Consider the following 19,898-nt stretch of genomic DNA (forward strand, 5'->3'; position numbering starts at 1 on the left):
ATAAATTGTAGTTGTTGTGAATTAGATGGGGGGACATTTTACTCTATCTTGGGAATCCATTGTGCCTAATCTTATAGGTAAATTCACCTCCAGAAGAGATACTTATGACTGACAACTTTCAGTTGAGAACCTTATTACGTTTTAAAACACGCTAGTGTTAACTGGTGAAAACCGTATTCAATGTCTTATCCACCATCCCGTACATACATGTTCATAAATAAAACTTAATCCAAGGGTAAATACTCGTTACTTGATAATGTAAAGTATCACAGTTTGGCCAGAGTATTAATTAAAAAACTTGATTACTTTCAATCATGTATTGAAGATTAATCACGTTACTTATCCTGTGCTTATGAATTATATATAATATTTGAAAATGTAGTACTGTTAAAACCATAAGACCTTTAATTATGGTAACCTGTTTCAATTGTGGAGAGGCCTGGCATGGTTTGGTGGTTAGGGCGTTCGAATCGTAATCTGAGGGTCAATTCTATTATTCATTAATTGGTAAAAAAGTTGGCGGTGGGTGGTGCCGACTTCCCTCTAGTCTAGCCCCCCACTGGTACAGCGGTATGTCCCCCTGATTTACAACGCTAAAATCAGGGGTTCGATTCACCTTGGTGGGCTCAGCAGATAGCCAATTGTGGCTTTGCTATAGAAACACACACACACACACACCCCAGTCTATCACTGCCAAATTAGGGGACGACTGGCGCAGGTAGTACTCCTGTGACTTTGCGCGAAATTCAAACCAAACAAAAAACCTTTGTTGGGGGTAAAATACACGAAAGAATGTATGACATGTAATATTTATCGCGAATACGGACTTTTTAATCTGCCCTTTCAAACAAGCTTTAAGAACACTTCGGTAAAATACATAGTCATTATGTATACAAAAAATACATTTGAAAGCAACTGATAATTGTAAAATATCAACGAATCATTGCAAAGTAAAATATAAAAATTTGTTTGTAGTCAAGCACAAAGCTATACAACGGGCTAGTTGTGCAGTGGCCAACACGGGTATCGAAACTAGGTTTCTAGCGTAATTAGTACGGACTTCCCGCTGTGTCACTAGAGTTGAGTAAGGAATAAAATAACTCTGGAGAAATAAAGATACTATTTAGGCAACATGTCCTTCACTACATGTCGGTAAAGGTTGTTTAGCTTTTTTTAAAATTTTAAATCTTTATCACTCTATATGTAGATTTTTATTTCTATTTTAAATAACTGTTAAGGCCGGAAATGGCCAGGTGATTAAAGCACTCGACTTGTAATCTGAGGATCGTAGGTTCGAATCCCCGTGGCACCAAACATGCTCACCCTTTCAGCCGTGAGGGAAGGGCTTTATAATGTTACGATCAATCCCACTATTCTTTGGTTAAAGAGTAGCCCAAGACTTGGCGGTGGGCGATGATGACAAGCTGCCTTCCCTCTAGTCTTACACTGTTATATTAGCGCAGACAGCTTTTGGCAAAATTCAAAACAAACAAACAAACAATAACGATTAATATCCACTAAATTTCACTTAAATTATTAAAACTTGAGAAAACGAGCATCGCTGCTCATGGATCTCTTTAAAGATCTTTAAAAAACATATCATGATTCGGGTGGTTTGTTTTTTGAATTTCGCGCAAAAGCTACACAAGGGCTATCTGCGCCAGCCGTACTTAATTTAGCAGTGTAAAACTAGAGGGAAGTCATCACGATTCACCGACAATCCTTGGGCTACTTTTATACCAAAGAATAGTGGTATTGAGCGTCACATTATAACTCCCCCATGGCTAAAATGGCATCTTTGGTGTGACAGGGTTTTGAACCTGCAACCCTCAAATTACGAGTCGAGTGCCTTAACCATCTGACCATGTCGGACCATTGTCACGATTTCGAATAATTTATTTAATGGTAAAGCAATATTGATCCAAGTATATACATAAATTAAAATTAACTTGGATACTTATAGCTCCAAATTCCATTTATTCTCAACGAAATGGACGTGAATGTTATCACCGCCCTCTGAAGCTTCAAAGGTATTGAAAACTAAAATGGTTTATGATTTATGTCTTTCAATTGTATACACTTCATAGTAAATATTACCCCGAGTCATTCACTCTAAACAGGACACTGGATTTATTGATAATTTAATCAAAGCTGTTGATAAAAGAATCATTAAAATAAATGAGATATATATTCAAATACGTGGTTGTTTTTAAATTACTGAAACATCGGTATATAAAACAGTCCTACATTTCTCTCGTGTCTCTAAAAAATATTAATCATTTATAAATTATCACATCTAAACACCAGAAACGATCACGTCTTAAGAGATTTTGAGTGCTTGTTTGAAGTTAAGCACAAGGTAATGTGCTCTGTCCACTACAGGTATCGAACCTCTGATTCTGGTATTGTAAATGCCACTGGGGTTTCTAAAGACATAATAACACTTTAATGAACATTACATTTAATTGACTTACGACCGGAAACTAATGGTTAACCAGACACCAGGTTTTATTATTTCAGCATTTTAAGTGCTATTGGCTCAAAATTCATGGATTTATCCAGAACTGACCTTTCAGTTAAAAACAGATTTGAAATTGTCACCAATTAAACTGTGCGATTATCCTTTAATAAAGGTATTGTCCAACTATATATTTCATTGTTGACTCTTATCTTGCATGATTTGGTATCACAATAACATTTACCAAGTTATTATCAGTGTTATTATTACGTAGCACCTCACATACAAACTACGCAATTACGGATCACGCCTCATCAGTAGAAGCTTATAATATTAGTTGGAGTACCCGTCTATTGGACGGGTGAAATAACAACTCATTTTAACAGAGGATAGAAAAACGTGTTTCTGTTGTTTTCCCCCTTAACTTGATAAACATTAAAAGCTCAATAAAATACGTACAGTTACCAATAATGAAAAGAAAGACATGCTGTTTTCGAAATTTCTATCAATATGAAATTAGATGGGGGTCAAAATCCTCTTTCATAACGATTTTCGTGTCACCCTCTTTCACTGTGTCAAATCTGTTGTTGATTGATCGACAATTGTGGAAACGTTTAAGGAAATGATAGATATAACACAATGGTTTGTTTGTTTCCACACACACTAATCTTTATATCACAAATAAGATTATCTACTGTGCTGGTTTACGTATTGTGTTATATAATTTCCTCGCTTCTTACGATACCACGTTTTTTAAAAAAACAAAATTAAAAAAACTGTTGAGGAAAATATTTATTTTTTTAGTTTTTTATGTTAAGTACAAACACACAAGAGGATTAACGACATTGTTGTGTTTTTAATGTGTAACTAGGGGTTACACAGAGAACTAACTTTACTATCAATATTAATTGTCACGTTCGGAGATGGAACAAAGATACTTTCTGGTTCTAAACAAGGGTTAGAATTATTGATTAGAAAGGTTGCTTATCAAGTTTAAACGTTATCACAGAAATCACCCAAGAGGCTTAACTTCCTTACAAAGACACCACAGTTAATGACTGTCAACGAGTCTTTAATGGATGCAAAGTGTTATATCTACCATCAGCTGGTATAACAACAGCGTACAAAATACATATTCGAGACGCTACTGTCAGAAACTTCCGTTGGGGTAGCAAATAGTTAATGCAAGTGCTGCTACATTCCAGATGTCGTTTGTGTTTCCAGATTAATTACATTCACCACAATTTATCATTAAATTGGTCACAAATACTGATTCGTATATATTATTGGTACATATACATTGCTGACAAATCGCCTCACTAGTTCGTTGTTCGTCAGTAGCTTACTAAAAGAGTGCTTGTAATGTATGTTCAAACACCTTTCAATCCGAGAACTCATTCTGAGCCTTTGTTAATGGAATGTTTAAAATTTAGTAAACCTATTAGCCATTCTACCTCTTATATCTTTATGGAAATCCCTTGATGTGTGTGATGCTAAAATCAAGTTCCACTTCAATCTAATTCATAAAATGATTTAACAAACTAAAACGCTGTAAGTTAAGTCCTCATTTCTAATTCAAGCTTGAACAGTTCACCTAACGTTACTAAAATGAACTAAATAGTTCCACCGGAAGACACAAAGTTGAACATCGTGAAGAAGCTCCAGGAAACAAACAATTATCACAGATTATTACCGTGTATGTATGTTTCTTGAAACTTAGACCACAGATTATTATCGTGCATGTATGTTTCTTGAAACTTAGACCACAGATTATTACCGTGTATGTATGTTTCCTGAAACTTAGACCACAGATTATTATCGTGTATGTGTGTTTCTTGAAACTTAGACCACAGATTATTACCGTGTATGTATGTTTCTTGAAACTTAGACCACAGATTATTACCGTGTATGTGTGTTTCTTGAAACTTAGACCACAGATTATTACCGTGTATGTATGTTTCTTGAAACTTAGACCACAGATTATTATCGTGTATGTGTGTTTCTTGAAACTTAGACCACAGATTATTATCGTGTATGTGTGTTTCTTGAAACTTAGACCACAGATTATTACCGTGCATGTATGTTTCTTGAAACTTAGACCACAGATTATTAACGTGCATGTATGTTTCTTGAAACTTAGACCACAGATTATTAACGTGTATGTGTGTCTCTTGAAACTTAGACCACAGATTATTACCGTGCATGTATGTTTCTTGAAACTTAGACCACAGATTATTACCGTGCATGTATGTTTCTTGAAACTTAGACCACAGATTATTACCGTGTATGTATGTTTCTTGAAACTTAGACCACAGATTATTATCGTGTATGTGTGTTTCTTGAAACTTAGACCACAGATTATTACCGTGTATGTATGTTTCTTGAAACTTAGACCACAGATTATTATCGTGTATGTGTGTTTCTTGAAACTTAGACCACAGATTATTACCGTGCATGTATGTTTCTTGAAACTTAGACCACAGATTATTACCGTGTATGTGTGTCTCTTGAAACTTAGACCACAGATTATTACCGTGCATGTATGTTTCTTGAAACTTAGACCACAGATTATTAACGTGTATGTGTGTCTCTTGAAACTTAGACCACAGATTATTACCGTGCATGTATGTTTCTTGAAACTTAGACCACAGATTATTACCGTGCATGTATGTTTCTTGAAACTTAGACCACAGATTATTACCGTGTATATATGTTTCTTGAAACTTAGACCACAGATTATTATCGTGTATGTGTGTTTCTTGAAACTTAGACCACAGATTATAATCGTGTTTGTATGTTTGTTCAAACTTAGAACACATATCCTTACCATGTGTTTCTTGAAACTTAGACCAAAGATTATTACAGCATATGCGTGTCTATTGAAACTTCATATTGAATGTTCTCATAAATAATTGTTAATTACATGTGTTTCTTAATGTGTTATACACATATATATTTATATTATCAAAGTTCTTATCGTGTATTTCACAGATTACACAAGAACGGAAACAGCTTTCTCTATCATCAGTTTGTGTTTGATGCTGATGGGTGTCGGGTTTTCTGTTTACACATTTACAGAGCCCAGATATATGTTCAAGAGACTAGCCGGAGGAGTCCACTTTATCACAGGTAACTTTACACATTTCCAAAGGAAGATACATGTTCTAGACGGAGTAGCCAGAAGAGTCTACTTTATGACAGGTAACTTTACACATTTACAGAAGTAAGTAACATGTTCTAGAATCTAGAAAGAGTAGCCAGAAGAATCTACTTTATAACAGGTAACTTTACACATTTACAGAAGTAAGTAACATGTTCTAGACAGACTAGCCAGAGGAGTCTACTTCACGACAGGTAACTTTACACATTTACAGAAGTAAGGTACATGTTCTAGACAAACTAGCCAGACGAGTCTACTTTATAACAGGTAACTTTACACATTTAAAGAACTAAGGTACATGTTCTAGACGGACTAGCCAGAGGAGTCTACTTTATGACAGGTAACTTTACACATTTAAAGAAGTAAGGTACATGTTCTAGACAGACTAACCAGAGGAGTCTACTTTATAACAGGTAACTTTACACATTTACAGAAGTAAATAACATGTTCTAGAATCTAGACAGAGTAGCCAGAAGAGTCTACTTTATCACAGATAACTTTACACATTTACAGAAGTAAGGTACATGTTCTAGACAGACTAACCAGAGGAGTCTACTTTATGACAGGTAACTTTACACATTTACAGAAGTAAGATACATGTTCTAGACAGACTTGCCAGAGGAGCCTACTTCATGACAGGTAACTTTACACATTTACAGAAGTAAGTAACATGTTCTAGAATCTAGAAAGAGTAGCCAGAAGAGTCTACTTTATAACAGGTAACTTTATACATTTACAGAAGTAAGTAACATGTTCTAAAATCTAGACAGAATAGCCAGAAGAGTCTACTTTATGACAGGTAACTTTACACATTTACAGAAGTGAGATACATGTTCTAGACAGACAAGCCAGAGCAGTCCACTTTATAACAAATAACTTTACACATTTACAGAAATAAGGTACATGTTCTAGACAAACTAGAAAGAGGAGTCTACTTTAGGACAGGTAACTTTACACATTTACAGAAATAAGGTACATGTTCTAGACATACTAGCCAGAAAAGTCTACTTTATCACAGGTAACTTTACACATTTACAGAAGTAAGTTACATGTTGACAGACTAGCCAGACGAGTCTACTTTATGACAGGTAACATTACACATTTACAGAAGTAAGCTACATATTCTAGACATACTAGCCAGACGAGTCTACTTTATGACAGGTAACTTTACACATTTACAGAAGTAAAATACGTGTTCTAGACGGAATAACCAGAGGAGTCTACTTTATGACAGGTAACTTTACACATTTACAAAAGGTACATGTTCTATACAAATTAGCCAGAGAAGTCTACTTTATGACAGGTAAGTTTGCACATTTACAGAAGTAAATAACATGTTCTAGACAAACTAGTCAGAGGAGTCTACTTCATGACAGGTAACTTTACACGTTTACAAAAGTAAGGTACATGTTCTAAACAGACTAGCCAGACGAGTCTACTTTATAACAGGTAACTTTAAACATTTACAGAAGTAAGGAACATGTTCTAGACAAACTAGTCAGAGGAGTCTACTTCATGACAGGTAACTTTACACGTTTACAAAAGTAAGGTACATGTTCTAAACAGACTAGCCAGACGAGTCTACTTTATAACAGGTAACTTTAAACATTTACAGAAGTAAGATACATGTCCTATACAGACTCGCCAGAGGAGTCTACTTTATAACAGGTAACTTTATACATTTACAGAAGTAAGTAACATGTTCTAGAATCTAGACAGAATAGCCAGAAGAGTCTACTTTATGACAGGTAACTTTACACAATTACAGAAGTAAAGTACATGTTCTAGACAAACTAGCCAGAGGAGTCTACTTTACAACAGGTAACTTTACACATTTACAGAAGTAAAGTACGTGTTCTAGACGGAATAACCAGAGGAGTCTACTTTATGACAGGTAACTTTACACATTTACAAAAGGTACATGTTCTAGACATACTAGCCAGAAAGAGTCTACTTTATCACAGGTAACTTTACACATTTACAGAAGTAAGTTACATGTTCTAGACAGACTAGACAGAGGAATCTACTTTGTGACAGGTAACTTTACACATTTACAGAAGTAAGGTACATGTTGACAGACTAGCCAGACGAGTCTACTTTATGACAGGTAACATTACACATTTACAGAAGTAAGCTACATATTCTAGACATACTAGACAGACGAGTCTACTTTATGACAGGTAACTTTACACATTTACAGAAGTAAGGTACGTGTTCTAGACGGAATAACCAGACGAGTCTACTTTATGACAGGTAACATTACACATTTACAGAAGTGAGATACATGTCCTATACAGACTCGCCAGAGGAGTCTACTTTATAACAGGTAACTTTATACATTTACAGAAGTAAGTAACATGTTCTAGAATCTAGACAGAATAGCCAGAAGAGTCTACTTTATGACAGGTAACTTTACACAATTACAGAAGTAAAGTACATGTTCTAGACAAACTAGCCAGAGGAGTCTACTTTACAACAGGTAACTTTACACATTTACAGAAGTAAAGTACATGTTCTAGACAAACTAGCCAGATGAATCTACTTTATCACAGGTAACTTTTCACATTTACAGAAGTAAGATACATGTTCTAGACATACTAGCCAGACGAGTCTACTTTATGACAGGTAACTTTACACATTTACAGAAGTAAGGTACGTATTCTAGACAGACTAGCCACATGAGTCTACTTTATGACAGGTAACTTTACACATTTACAGAAGTAAGCTACATGTTCTAGACAAACCAGCCAGAGGAGTGTACTTCATGACAAATAACTTTACACATTTACAGAAATAAGGTACATGTTCTAGACAAACCAGCCAGAGGAGTCTACTTTATGACAGGCAACTTTACACATTTACAGAAGTAAGGTACATGTTCTACACGCATTAGCCAAAGGAGTCTACTTTATCACAGGTAACTTTACACATTTACAGAAGTAAGCTACATATTCTAGACAAACTAACCAGAGGAGTCTACTTTATAACAGGTAACTTTACACATTTACAGAAGTAAGGTACATATTCTAGACAGACTAGCCAGAAGAGACTACTTTATGACAGGTAACTTTACACATTTACAAAAGGTACATGTTCTATACAAATTAGCCAGAGAAGTCTTCTTTATGACAGGTAAATTTACACATTTACACAAGTAAGTTCCATGTTCTAGACAGACTAGACACATGGAGTCTACTTTATGACAGGTAACTTTGCACATTTACAGAAGTAAGTAACATGTTCTAGAATCTAGACAGAATAGCCAAAAGAGTCTACTTTATGACAGGTAACTTTACACATTTACAGAAGTAAGGTACATCTCCTATACAGACTCGCCAGAGGAGTCTACTTTATGACAGGTAACTTTACACATTTACAGAAGTAAGGAACATGTTCTAGACAGACTAGCCAGAGGAGTCTACTTTACAACAGGTAACTTTACACATTTACAGAAGTAAAGTACATGTTCTAGACAAACTAGCCAGATGAGTCTACTTTATCACAGGTAACTTTACACAATTACAGAAGTAAGATACATGTTCTAGACAAACTAGAAAGAGGAGTCTACTTCATGACAGGTAACTTTACACATTTACAGAAGTAAGTTACATGTTCTAAACAGACTAACCAGAGGAGTCCACTTTATGACAGGTAACTTTACACATTTACAGAAGTAAGGTACATGTTCTAGACAGACAAGTCAGAGGAGTCTACTCTGTGACAGGTAACTTTACACATTTACAGAAGTAAGATACATGTTCTAAAAAGACTAGCCAGAAAAGTCTACTTTATAACAGGTAACTTTACACATTTACAGAAGTAAGGTACATGTTCTAGATAGACCAGCCAGAGGAGTCTAATTTATGACAGGTAACTTTGCACATTTACAGAAGTAAGTAACATGTTCTAGAATCTAGACAGAGTAGCCAGAAGAGTCTACTTTATGACAGGTAACTTTACACATTTACAGAAGTAAAGAACATCATCTAGACAGACTAGCCAGAGGAGCCTACTTCATGACAGGTAACTTTACACATTTACAGAAGTAAGGTACATGTTCTAGACAAACTAGCCAGAGGAAATTACTTTATAACAAGTAACTTTACACATTCACAGAAGAAAGGTACATGTTCTAGACAGACTAGCCAGAGGAGACTACTTTATAACAGGTAACTTTACACATTTACAGAAGTAAGGTACATGTTCTAGAATCTAGACAGAATAGCCAGAAGAGTCTACTTTATGACAGGTAACTTTACACATTTACAGAACTAAGGTACATGTTCTAGACAGACTAGCCAGAGGAGTCTACTTTATCACAGGTAACTTTACACAATTACAGAAGTAAGATACATGTTCTAGACAGACAAGCCAGAGCAGTCCACTTTATAACAAATAACTTTACACATTTACAGAAATAAGGTACATGTTCTAGACAAACTAGAAAGAGGAGTCTACTTCATGACAGGTAACTTTACACGTTTACAAAAGTAAGGTACATGTTCTAAACAGACTAGCCAGACGAGTCTACTTTATAACAGGTAACTTTAAACATTTACAGAAGTATAGTACATGTTCTAGACATACTAGCCAGAAAAGTCTACTTTATCACAGGTAACTTTACACATTTACAGAAGTAAGTTACATGTTCTTGACAGACTAGTCAGAAGAATCTACTTTGTGACAGGTATCTTTACACATTTACAGAAGTAAGGTACGTGTTCTAGACGGAATAACCAGACGAGTCTACTTTATGACAGGTAACATTACACATTTACAGAAGTAAGTTCCATGTTCTAAACAGACTAGACACATGAGTCTACTTTATGACAGGTAAGTTTGCACATTTACAGAGTAAGATACATGTTCTAGACAGACTTGCCAGAGGAGCTACCTACTTCATGACAGGTAACTTTACACATTTACAGAGTAAGTAACATGTTCTAGAATCTAGAAAGAGTAGCCAGAAGAGTCTACTTTATAACAGGTAACTTTATACATTTACAGAAGTAAGTAACATGTTCTAGAATCTAGACAGAATAGCCAGAAGAGTCTACTTTATGACAGGTAACTTTACACATTTACAGAAGTAAGGAACATGTTCTAGACAGACTAGCCAGAGGAGTCTACTTTACAACAGGTAACTTTACACATTTACAGAAGTAAGTACATGTTCTAGACAGACTAGCTAGAGGAGTCTACTTTAGGACAGGTAACTTTACACATTTACAGAAGTAAGATACATGTTCTAGACAGACTAGTCAGAGGAGTCTACTTTATCACAGATAACTTCACACATTTACAGAACTAAAGTACATGTTCTAGACAGACTAGCCAGAAAAGTCTACTTTATCACAGATAACTTTACACATTTACAGAAGTAAGGTACGTGTTCTAGACGGACTAGCCAGAGGAGTCCACTTTATGACAGGTAACTTTACACAATTACAGAAGTGAGATACATGTTCTAGACAGACAAGCCAGAGGAGTCTACTTTATGACAGGTAACTTTACACATTTACAAAAGGTACATGTTCTATACAAATTAGCCAGAGAGTCTACTTTATGACAGGTAACACATTTACAGAGTAAATAACATTTAGACAAACTAGTCACATATTAACTACACATTTACAAATAAGGTACATGCTAAACAGACTAGCCAGTCTACTTTATAACAGGTAACAGGTAAGGAACATGTTCTAGCAAACATTTACAGACAGTAACTTTACACATTTACAAAGTAAGGTACATGTTCTAAACAGACTAGCCAGACGAGTCTACTTTATAACAGGTAACTTTAAACATTTACAGAAGTAAGATACATGTTCTATACAGACTCGCCAGAGGAGTCTACTTTATAACAGGTAACTTTATACATTTACAGAAGTAAGTAACATGTTCTAGAATCTAGACAGAATAGCCAGAAGAGTCTACTTTATGACAGGTAACTTTACACATTTACAGAAGTAAGGTACATGTTCTAGACAAACTAGACAGAGGAGTCTACTTTATGACAGGTAACTTTACACATTTACAGAACTAAGTACATGTTCTAGACAGACTAGCCAGAGGAGTCTACTTTATGACAGGTAACTTTACACATTTACAAAGACATGTTCTAACAAATTACCAGAGAGTCTACTTTATGACAGGTAAGTTTGCACATTTACAGAGTAAATAACATGTTCTAGACAGACTAGACAGAGGAATCTACTTTATGACAGGTAACTTTACACATTTACAGAAGTAAGGTACATGTTGACAGACTGTTCTAGACACATACTAGACCAGACAGGTCTACTTTATGACAGGTAACTTTACACATTTACAGAAGTAAGGTACATGTTCTAGACAGACTAACCAGACGAGTCTACTTTATGACAGGTAACTTTACACATTTACAGAAGTAAGATACATGTCTAGACAGACTCACCAGAGAGGTCTACTTTATAACAGGTAACTTTATACATTTACAGAAGTAAATGTAACATGTTCTAGAATCTAGACAGAAGTCAGAAGGAGTCTACTTTATGACAGGTAACTTTACACATTTACATAAAGTACATGTTCTAGACAGACTAGCCAGAGGAGTCTACTTTACAACAGGTAACTTTACACATTTACAGAAGTAAGGTACGTGTTCTAGACGGACAAGCCAGAGGAGTCCACTTTATGACAGGTAACTTTACACATTTACAGAAGTAAGATACATGTTCTAGACAGACAAGCCAGAGCAGTCCACTTTATGACAGGTAACTTTACACATTTACAGAAATAAGGTACATGTTCTAGACAAACTAGAAAGAGGAGTCTACTTTATGACAGGTAACTTTACACATTTACAAAGTAAGGTACATGTTCTAAACAGACTAGCCAGACGAGTCTACTTTATAACAGGTAACTTTAAACATTTACAGAAGTAAAGTACGTGTTCTAGACAAACAAGCCAGATGAGTCTACTTTATCACAGGTAACTTTACACATTTACAGAAATAAGGTACATGTTCTAGACAGACTAGCCAGAGGAGTCTACTTTATGACAGGTAACTTTACACATTTACAGAAGTAAGATACATCTTCTAGACAGACTAGCCAGAGGAGTCCACATTATGACAGGTAACTTTACACATTTACAAAAGGTACATGTTCTATACAAATTAGCCAGAGAAGTCTTCTTTATGACAGGTAAATTTACACATTTACAGAAGTAAGTTCCATGTTCTAGACAGACTAGACACATGAGTCTACTTTATGACAGGTAAGTTTGCACATTTACAGAAGTAAGTAACATGTTCTAGAATCTAGACAGAATAGCCAGTAGGAGTCTACTTTATGACAGGTAACTTTACACATTTACAGAAGTAAGGTACATGTTCTAGACAAACCAGCCAGAGGAGTCTACTTTATGACAGGTAACTTTACACATTTACAGAAGTAAGGAACATGTTCTAGACAGACTAGCCAGAGGAGTCTACTTTACAACAGGTAACTTTACACATTTACAGAAGTAAAGTACATGTTCTAGACAAACTAGCCAGATGAGTCTACTTTATCACAGGTAACTTTACACAATTACAGAAGTAAGATACATGTTCTAGACAAACTAGAAAGAGGAGTCTACTTCATGACAGGTAACTTTACACATTTACAGAAGTAAGTTACATGTTCTAAACAGACTAACCAGAGGAGTCCACTTTATGACAGGTAACTTTACACATTTACAGAAGTAAGGTACATGTTCTAGACAGACAAGTCAAAGGAGTCTACTCTGTGACAGGTAACTTTACACATTTACAGAAGTAAGGTACATGTTCTAGACAAACTTGCCAGACGAGTCTACTTTATAACAGGTAACTTTACACATTTACAGAAGTAAGTAACATGTTCTAGAATCTAGACAGAGTAGCCAGAAGAGTCTACTTTATGACAGGTAACTTTACACATTTACAGAAGTAAGGAACATGTTCTAGACAGACTAGCCAGAAGAGTCTACTTTATGACAGGTAACTTTACACATTTACAGAAGTAAGGAACATGTTCTAGACAGACTAGCCAGAGGAGTCTACTTTATGACAGGTAACTTTACACATTTACAGAAGTAAGGTACATGTTCTAGACAGACAGAGTAGCCAGAAGAGTCTACTTTATGACAGGTAACTTTACACATTTACAGAAGTAAAGAACATGTTCTAGACAGACTAGCCAGAGGAGTCTACTTTATGACAGGTAACTTTACACATTTACAGAAGTAAGGAACATGTTCTAGACAAACTAGAAGAGGAGTCTACTTTATGACAGGTAACTTTACACATTTACAGAAGTAAGGTACATGTTCTAGACAGACTAACCAGAGGAGTCCACTTTATGACAAGTAACTTTACACATTTACAGAAGTAAGGTACATGTTCTAGACAGACTAGCCAGAGGAGTCTACTTTATGACAGGTAACTTTACACATTTACAAGTAAGGTACATGTTCTAGACAGTCTAGCCAGAGGAGTCTACTTTATGACAGGTAACTTTACACATTTACAGAAGTAAGGTACATGTTCTAGACAGACTAGACAGAGAGTCTACTTTATGACAGGTAACTTTACACATTTACAGAAGTAAGGTACATGTTCTAGACCAGGACTAGCCAGACATTTACAGTCTACTTTATGACAGGTAACTTTACACATTTACAGAAGTAAGGTACATGTTCTAGACAGACAGAACCAGAAGAGTCTACTTTATGACAGGTAACTTTACACATTTACAGAAGTAAGGTACATGTTCTAGAATCAGACTAGAATAGGATCTGCTAGAGGAGTCTACTTTATGACAGGTAACTTTACACATTTACAGAGTAAGGTACATGTTCTAAACAGACTAGCCAGAGGAATCTACTTTATGACAGGTAACTTTACACATTTACAGAGTAAGGTACATGTTCTAGACAGACTAGCCAGAGAGTCTACTTTATGACAGGTAACTTTACACATTTACAGAAGTAAGGTACATGTTCTAGACAGACTAGCCAGAGGAGTCTACTTTATGACAGGTAACTTTACACATTTACAGAAGTAAGGTACATGTTCTAGACAGACTAGCCAGAGGAGTCTACTTTATGACAGGTAACTTTACACATTTACAGAAGTAAGGTACATGTTCTAGACAGACTAGCCAGAGGAGTCTACTTTATGACAGGTATCTTTAGACATTTACAGAAGTAAGTAACATGTTCTAGAATCTAGACAGAATAGCCAGAAGAGTCTACTTTATGACAGGTAACTTTACACATTTACAGAAGTAAGGTACATGTTCTAGACAGACTAGCCAGAGGAGTCTACTTTATGACAGGTAACTTTACACATTTACAGAACTAAGGTACATGTTCTAGACAGACTAGCCAGAGGAGTCTACTTCATAACAGGTAACTTTACACATTTACAGAGTAAGGTACATGTTCTAGACAGACTAGCCAGAGGAGTCTACTTTATAACAGGTAACTTTACACATTTACAGAGTAAGGTACATGTTCTAGACAGACAAACCAGAGGAGTCTACTTTATGACAGGTAACTTTACACATTTACAGAAGTAAGATACATGTTCTAGACAGACTAGACAGAGAGTCTACTTTATGACAGGTAACTTTACACATTTACAGAAGTAAGGTACATGTTCTAGACAAACTAGAAGAGGAGTCTACTTTATGACAGGTAACTTTACATTTACAAAAGTAAGGTACATGTTCTAGACAGACTAGCCAGAGGAGGTCTACTTTATAACAGGTAACTTTACACATTTACAGAAGTAAGGTACGATGTTCTAGACAAACAAGCCAGAGGAGTCTACTTTATGACAGGTAACTTTACACATTTACAGAAGTAAGGTACATGTTCTAGACCCAGACTAGCCAGTGGAGACATCTACTTTATGACAGGTAACTTTACACATTTACAGAAATAAGGTACATGTTCTAGACAAACCAGCCAGAGGAGTGTACTTCATGACAGGTAACTTTACACATTTACAGAAGTAAGGTACATGTTCTAGACAGACTAGCCAGAGGAGTCTACTTTATGACAGGTAACTTTACACATTTACAGAAGTAAGGTACATGTTCTAGACAGACTAGCCAGAGGAGTCTACTTTATGACAGGTAACTTTACACATTTACAAAGTAAGGTACATGTTCTAGACAAACTAGCCAGAAGAGTCTACTTTATGACAGGTAACTTTACACATTTACAGAAGTAAGTTCCATGTTCTAGACAGACTAAGACAGAGGAGTCTACTTTATAACAGGTAACTTTACACATTTACAGAGTAAGGATACATGTTCTAGACAACTAGCCAGAAGAGTCTACTTTATGACAGGTAACTTTACACATTTACAGAAGTAAGTTACATGTTCTAAACAGACTAGCCAGAGGAGTCTACTTTATGACAGGTAACTTTACACATTTACAGAGTAAGGTACATGTTCTAGACAGACTAGTCAGAGGAGTCTACTTTATGACAGGTAACTTTACACATTTACAGAGTAAGGTACATGTTCTAGACAAACTAGCCAGAGGAGTCTACTTTATGACAGGTAACTTTACACATTTACAGAAGTAAGTAACATGTTCTAGAATCTAGACAGAGTACAGAAGAGTCTACTTTATGACAGGTAACTTTACACATTTACAGAAGTAAGGAACATGTTCTAGACAGACTAGCCAGAGGAGTCTACTTTATAACAGGTAACTTTACACATTTACAGAAGTAAGGTACATGTTCTAGACAGACCAGCCAGAGGAGTCTACTTTATGACAGGTAACTTTGCACATTTACAGAGTAAGTACATGTTCTAAATCTAGACAGAGTGAAAAGAGGTCTACTTTATGACAGGTAACTTTACACATTTACAGAAGTAAAGAACATGTTCTAGACAGACTAGCCAGAGGAGTCTACTTTATGACAGGTAACTTTACACATTTACAGAAGTAAGTAAGGTACATGTTCTAGACAGACTAGCCAGAGGAGTCTACTTTATGACAGGTAACTTTACACATTTACAGAAGTAAGGTACATGTTCTAGACAGACTAACCAGAGGAGTCTACTTTATGACAGGTAACTTTACACATTTACAGAAGTAAGGTACATGTTCTAGACAGACAGACTAGCCAGAGGTCTACTTTATGACAAGGTAACTTTACACATTTTAGAAGTAAGGATTGCATGTTCTAGACAGATCTCACCAGAGGAGTCTACTTTATGATAGGTATCTTTAGACATTTACAGAAGTAAGTAACATGTTCTAGAATCTAGACAGAGTAGCCAGAAGAGTCTACTTTATGACAGGTAACTTTACACATTTACAGAAGTAAGGTACATGTTCTAGACAAACTAGCCAGAGGAGTCTGCTTTATAACAGGTAACTTTACACATTTACAGAAGTAAGGTACATGTTCTAGACAGACTAACCAGAGGAGTCCACTTTATGACAAGTAACTTTACACATTTACAGAAGTAAGGTACATGTTCTAGACAGACTAGCCAGAGGAGTCTACTTTATGACAGGTAACTTTACACATTTACAGAAGTAAGGTACATGTTCTAGACGGACTAGCCAGAGGAATCTACTTTATGATAGGTAACTTTAGACATTTACAGAAGTAGGTACATGTTCTAGACAGACTAGACAGAGAGGAGTCTACTTTATGACAGGTAACTTTACACATTTACAGAGTAAGGTACATGTTCTAGAACAGACCTAGAGGAGTCTACTTTATGACAGGTAACTTTACACATTTACAGAAGTAAGGTACATGTTCTAGACAGACAAACCAGAGGAGTCTACTTTATGACAGGTAACTTTACACATTTACAGAGTAAGGTACATGTTCTAGAATCTAGACAGAATAGCCAGAGGAGTCTACTTTATGACAGGTAACTTTACACATTTACAGAGTAAGGAACATGTTCTAAACAGACTAACCAGAGGAGTCTTCTTTATGACAGGTAACTTTACACATTTACAGAAGTAGGTACATGTTCTAGACAGACTAGCCAGAGGAGTCTACTTTATAACAGGTAACTTTACACATTTACAGAAGTAAGGTACATGTTCTAGAACAGACTAGCCAGAGGGGTCTACTTTATGACAGGTAACTTTACACATTTACAGAGTAAGATACATGTTCTAGACAGACTAGCCAGAGGAGTCTACTTTATGACAGGTAACTTTACACATTTACAGAAGTAAGGTACATGTTCTAGACAGACTAGCCAGAGAAGAGGGACTACTTTATGACAGGTAACTTACACATTTACAGAAGTAAGGTTACATGTTCTAGACAGAAGAGGGTGTACTTTCATGACAGGTAACTTTACACATGTTGAAGTAATACATATTTCTGAACAAACTAGAGAGGTCTACTTTTATAACAGGTAACTTTACACATTTACAGAAGTGAGGTACATGTTCTAGAATCTAGACAGACTAGCCAGAGGAGTCTACTTTATGACAGGTAACTTTACACATTTACAGAAGAAGGTACATGTTCTAGACAGACAGCAGAGGGTCTACTTTATGACAATAGGTAACTTTACACATTTACAGAGTAAGGTACATGTTCTAGACAGACTAGCCAGAGGAGTCTACTTTATGACAGGTAACTTTACACATTTACAGAAGTAAGGTACATGTTCTAGACATCTAGACAAGAATAGCCACACAGAAGTCTACTTTATGACAGGTAACTTTTTACACATTTACAGCAGAGTAAGGGAACATGTTCTGTGACAGACTAGCCAGAGGAGTCTACTTTATAACAGGTAACTTTACACACATTTACAGAAGTAAGGTATATTTTCTAGACATACTACACAGGAGGAGTCCTACTTTATGACAGGTAACTTTACACATTTACAGAAGTAAGGTACATGTTCTAGACAAACTAACCAGAGGAGGTCTACTTTATGACAGGTAACTTTTACACATTTACAGAGTAAGGTACATGTTCTAGACAGACCCCAAGCCAGAGGAGTCTACTTTATGACAAGTAACCTTACACATTTACAGAAGTAAGGTACATGTTCTAGACAGACTAGCCAGAGGAGTCTACTTTATGACAGGTAACTTTACACATTTACAGAAGTAAGGTACATGTTCTAGACAGACTAAGGAGGAGTCTACTTTATGACAGGTAACTTTACACATTTACAGAAGTGCAGGTACATGTTCTAGACAGACTAGCCAGAGGAGTCTACTTTATAACAGGTAACTTTACACATTTGCGAAAAGTAAGGTACATGTTCCTAGGCGGACTAGCCAGAGGTCTACTTCATGACAAGTAACTTTACACATTTACAGAAGTAAGGTACATGTTCTAGAACAGACTAGCCAGAGGAGTCTACTTTATAACAGGTAACTTTACACATTTACAGAGTAAGGTACATGTTCTAGACAGACTAGCCAGAGGAGTCTACTTTATGACAGGTAACTTTACACATTTACAAGTAAGATACATGTTCTAGACAGACTAGCCAGAGGAATCTACTTTATGACAGGTAACTTTACACATTTACAGAAGTAAAGGTACATGTTCTAGACAGACTAGCCAGAGGAATCTTCTTTATGACGGGTAAACTTTACACATTTACAGAAGTGAGTATGTGCATGTTCTAGACAGACTAGCCAGAGGAGTCTACTTTATGACAGGTAACTTTACATTTACAGAAGTAGAGGTACATGTTCTAGACAGACTAATGGGGAGGTCTACTTTTATGACAGGTAACTTTACACATTTACAGAGTAAGGTGCATGTTCTAGACAGACTAGCCAGAGAGTCTACTTTATAACAGGTAACTTTACACATTTACAGAAGTAAAGGTACATGTTCTAGACTAGACAGAAGTAGCCAGAAGGTCTACTTTATGACAGGTTAACTTTACACATTTACAGAGTAAGGTACATGTTCTAGAACAGACTAATGAAGGGGTCTACTTTATAACAGATTAACTTTACACATTTACAGAAGTAGATATTTTCTAGAACGACTAGACAGAGGTCTACTTTATGACAGGTAACTTTATACATTTACAGAAGTAAGGTACATGTTCTAGACGGTCCACAATAGGAGGAGTCTACTTTATGACAGGTAACTTTACACATTTACAGAAGTAAGGATACATATAATCTTAACATAGACTAACCAGAAGACTACTTTATGACAGGTAACTTACACATTTACAGAAGTAAGGTACATGTTCAAGACGAACTAGCCAGAGGAGTCTACTTTT

The 19,898-nt window shown here is 35.8% G+C and overlaps 1 protein-coding gene across 1 annotated transcript in view; it reads left to right on the plus strand.

The window, feature by feature from the left end:
• Nucleotides 1-6,283, plus strand: part of LOC143226995 (voltage-dependent calcium channel gamma-4 subunit-like) — a 43,272-nt gene extending 36,989 nt beyond the window's left edge. The window contains exons 4-5 of the mRNA XM_076458542.1: nucleotides 5,450-5,587; nucleotides 6,225-6,283. Of these exons, the coding sequence (XP_076314657.1) occupies nucleotides 5,450-5,587; nucleotides 6,225-6,283 (197 nt within the window). The remainder of the gene's footprint in view (nucleotides 1-5,449; nucleotides 5,588-6,224) is intronic.
• The last annotated feature ends 13,615 nt before the right edge of the window (nucleotides 6,284-19,898 follow it).

The sequence above is a fragment of the Tachypleus tridentatus genome, chromosome 9 (assembly GCF_004210375.1).
Source record: "Tachypleus tridentatus isolate NWPU-2018 chromosome 9, ASM421037v1, whole genome shotgun sequence".
Classification (NCBI taxonomy): Eukaryota; Metazoa; Arthropoda; class Merostomata; order Xiphosura; family Limulidae; genus Tachypleus; species Tachypleus tridentatus.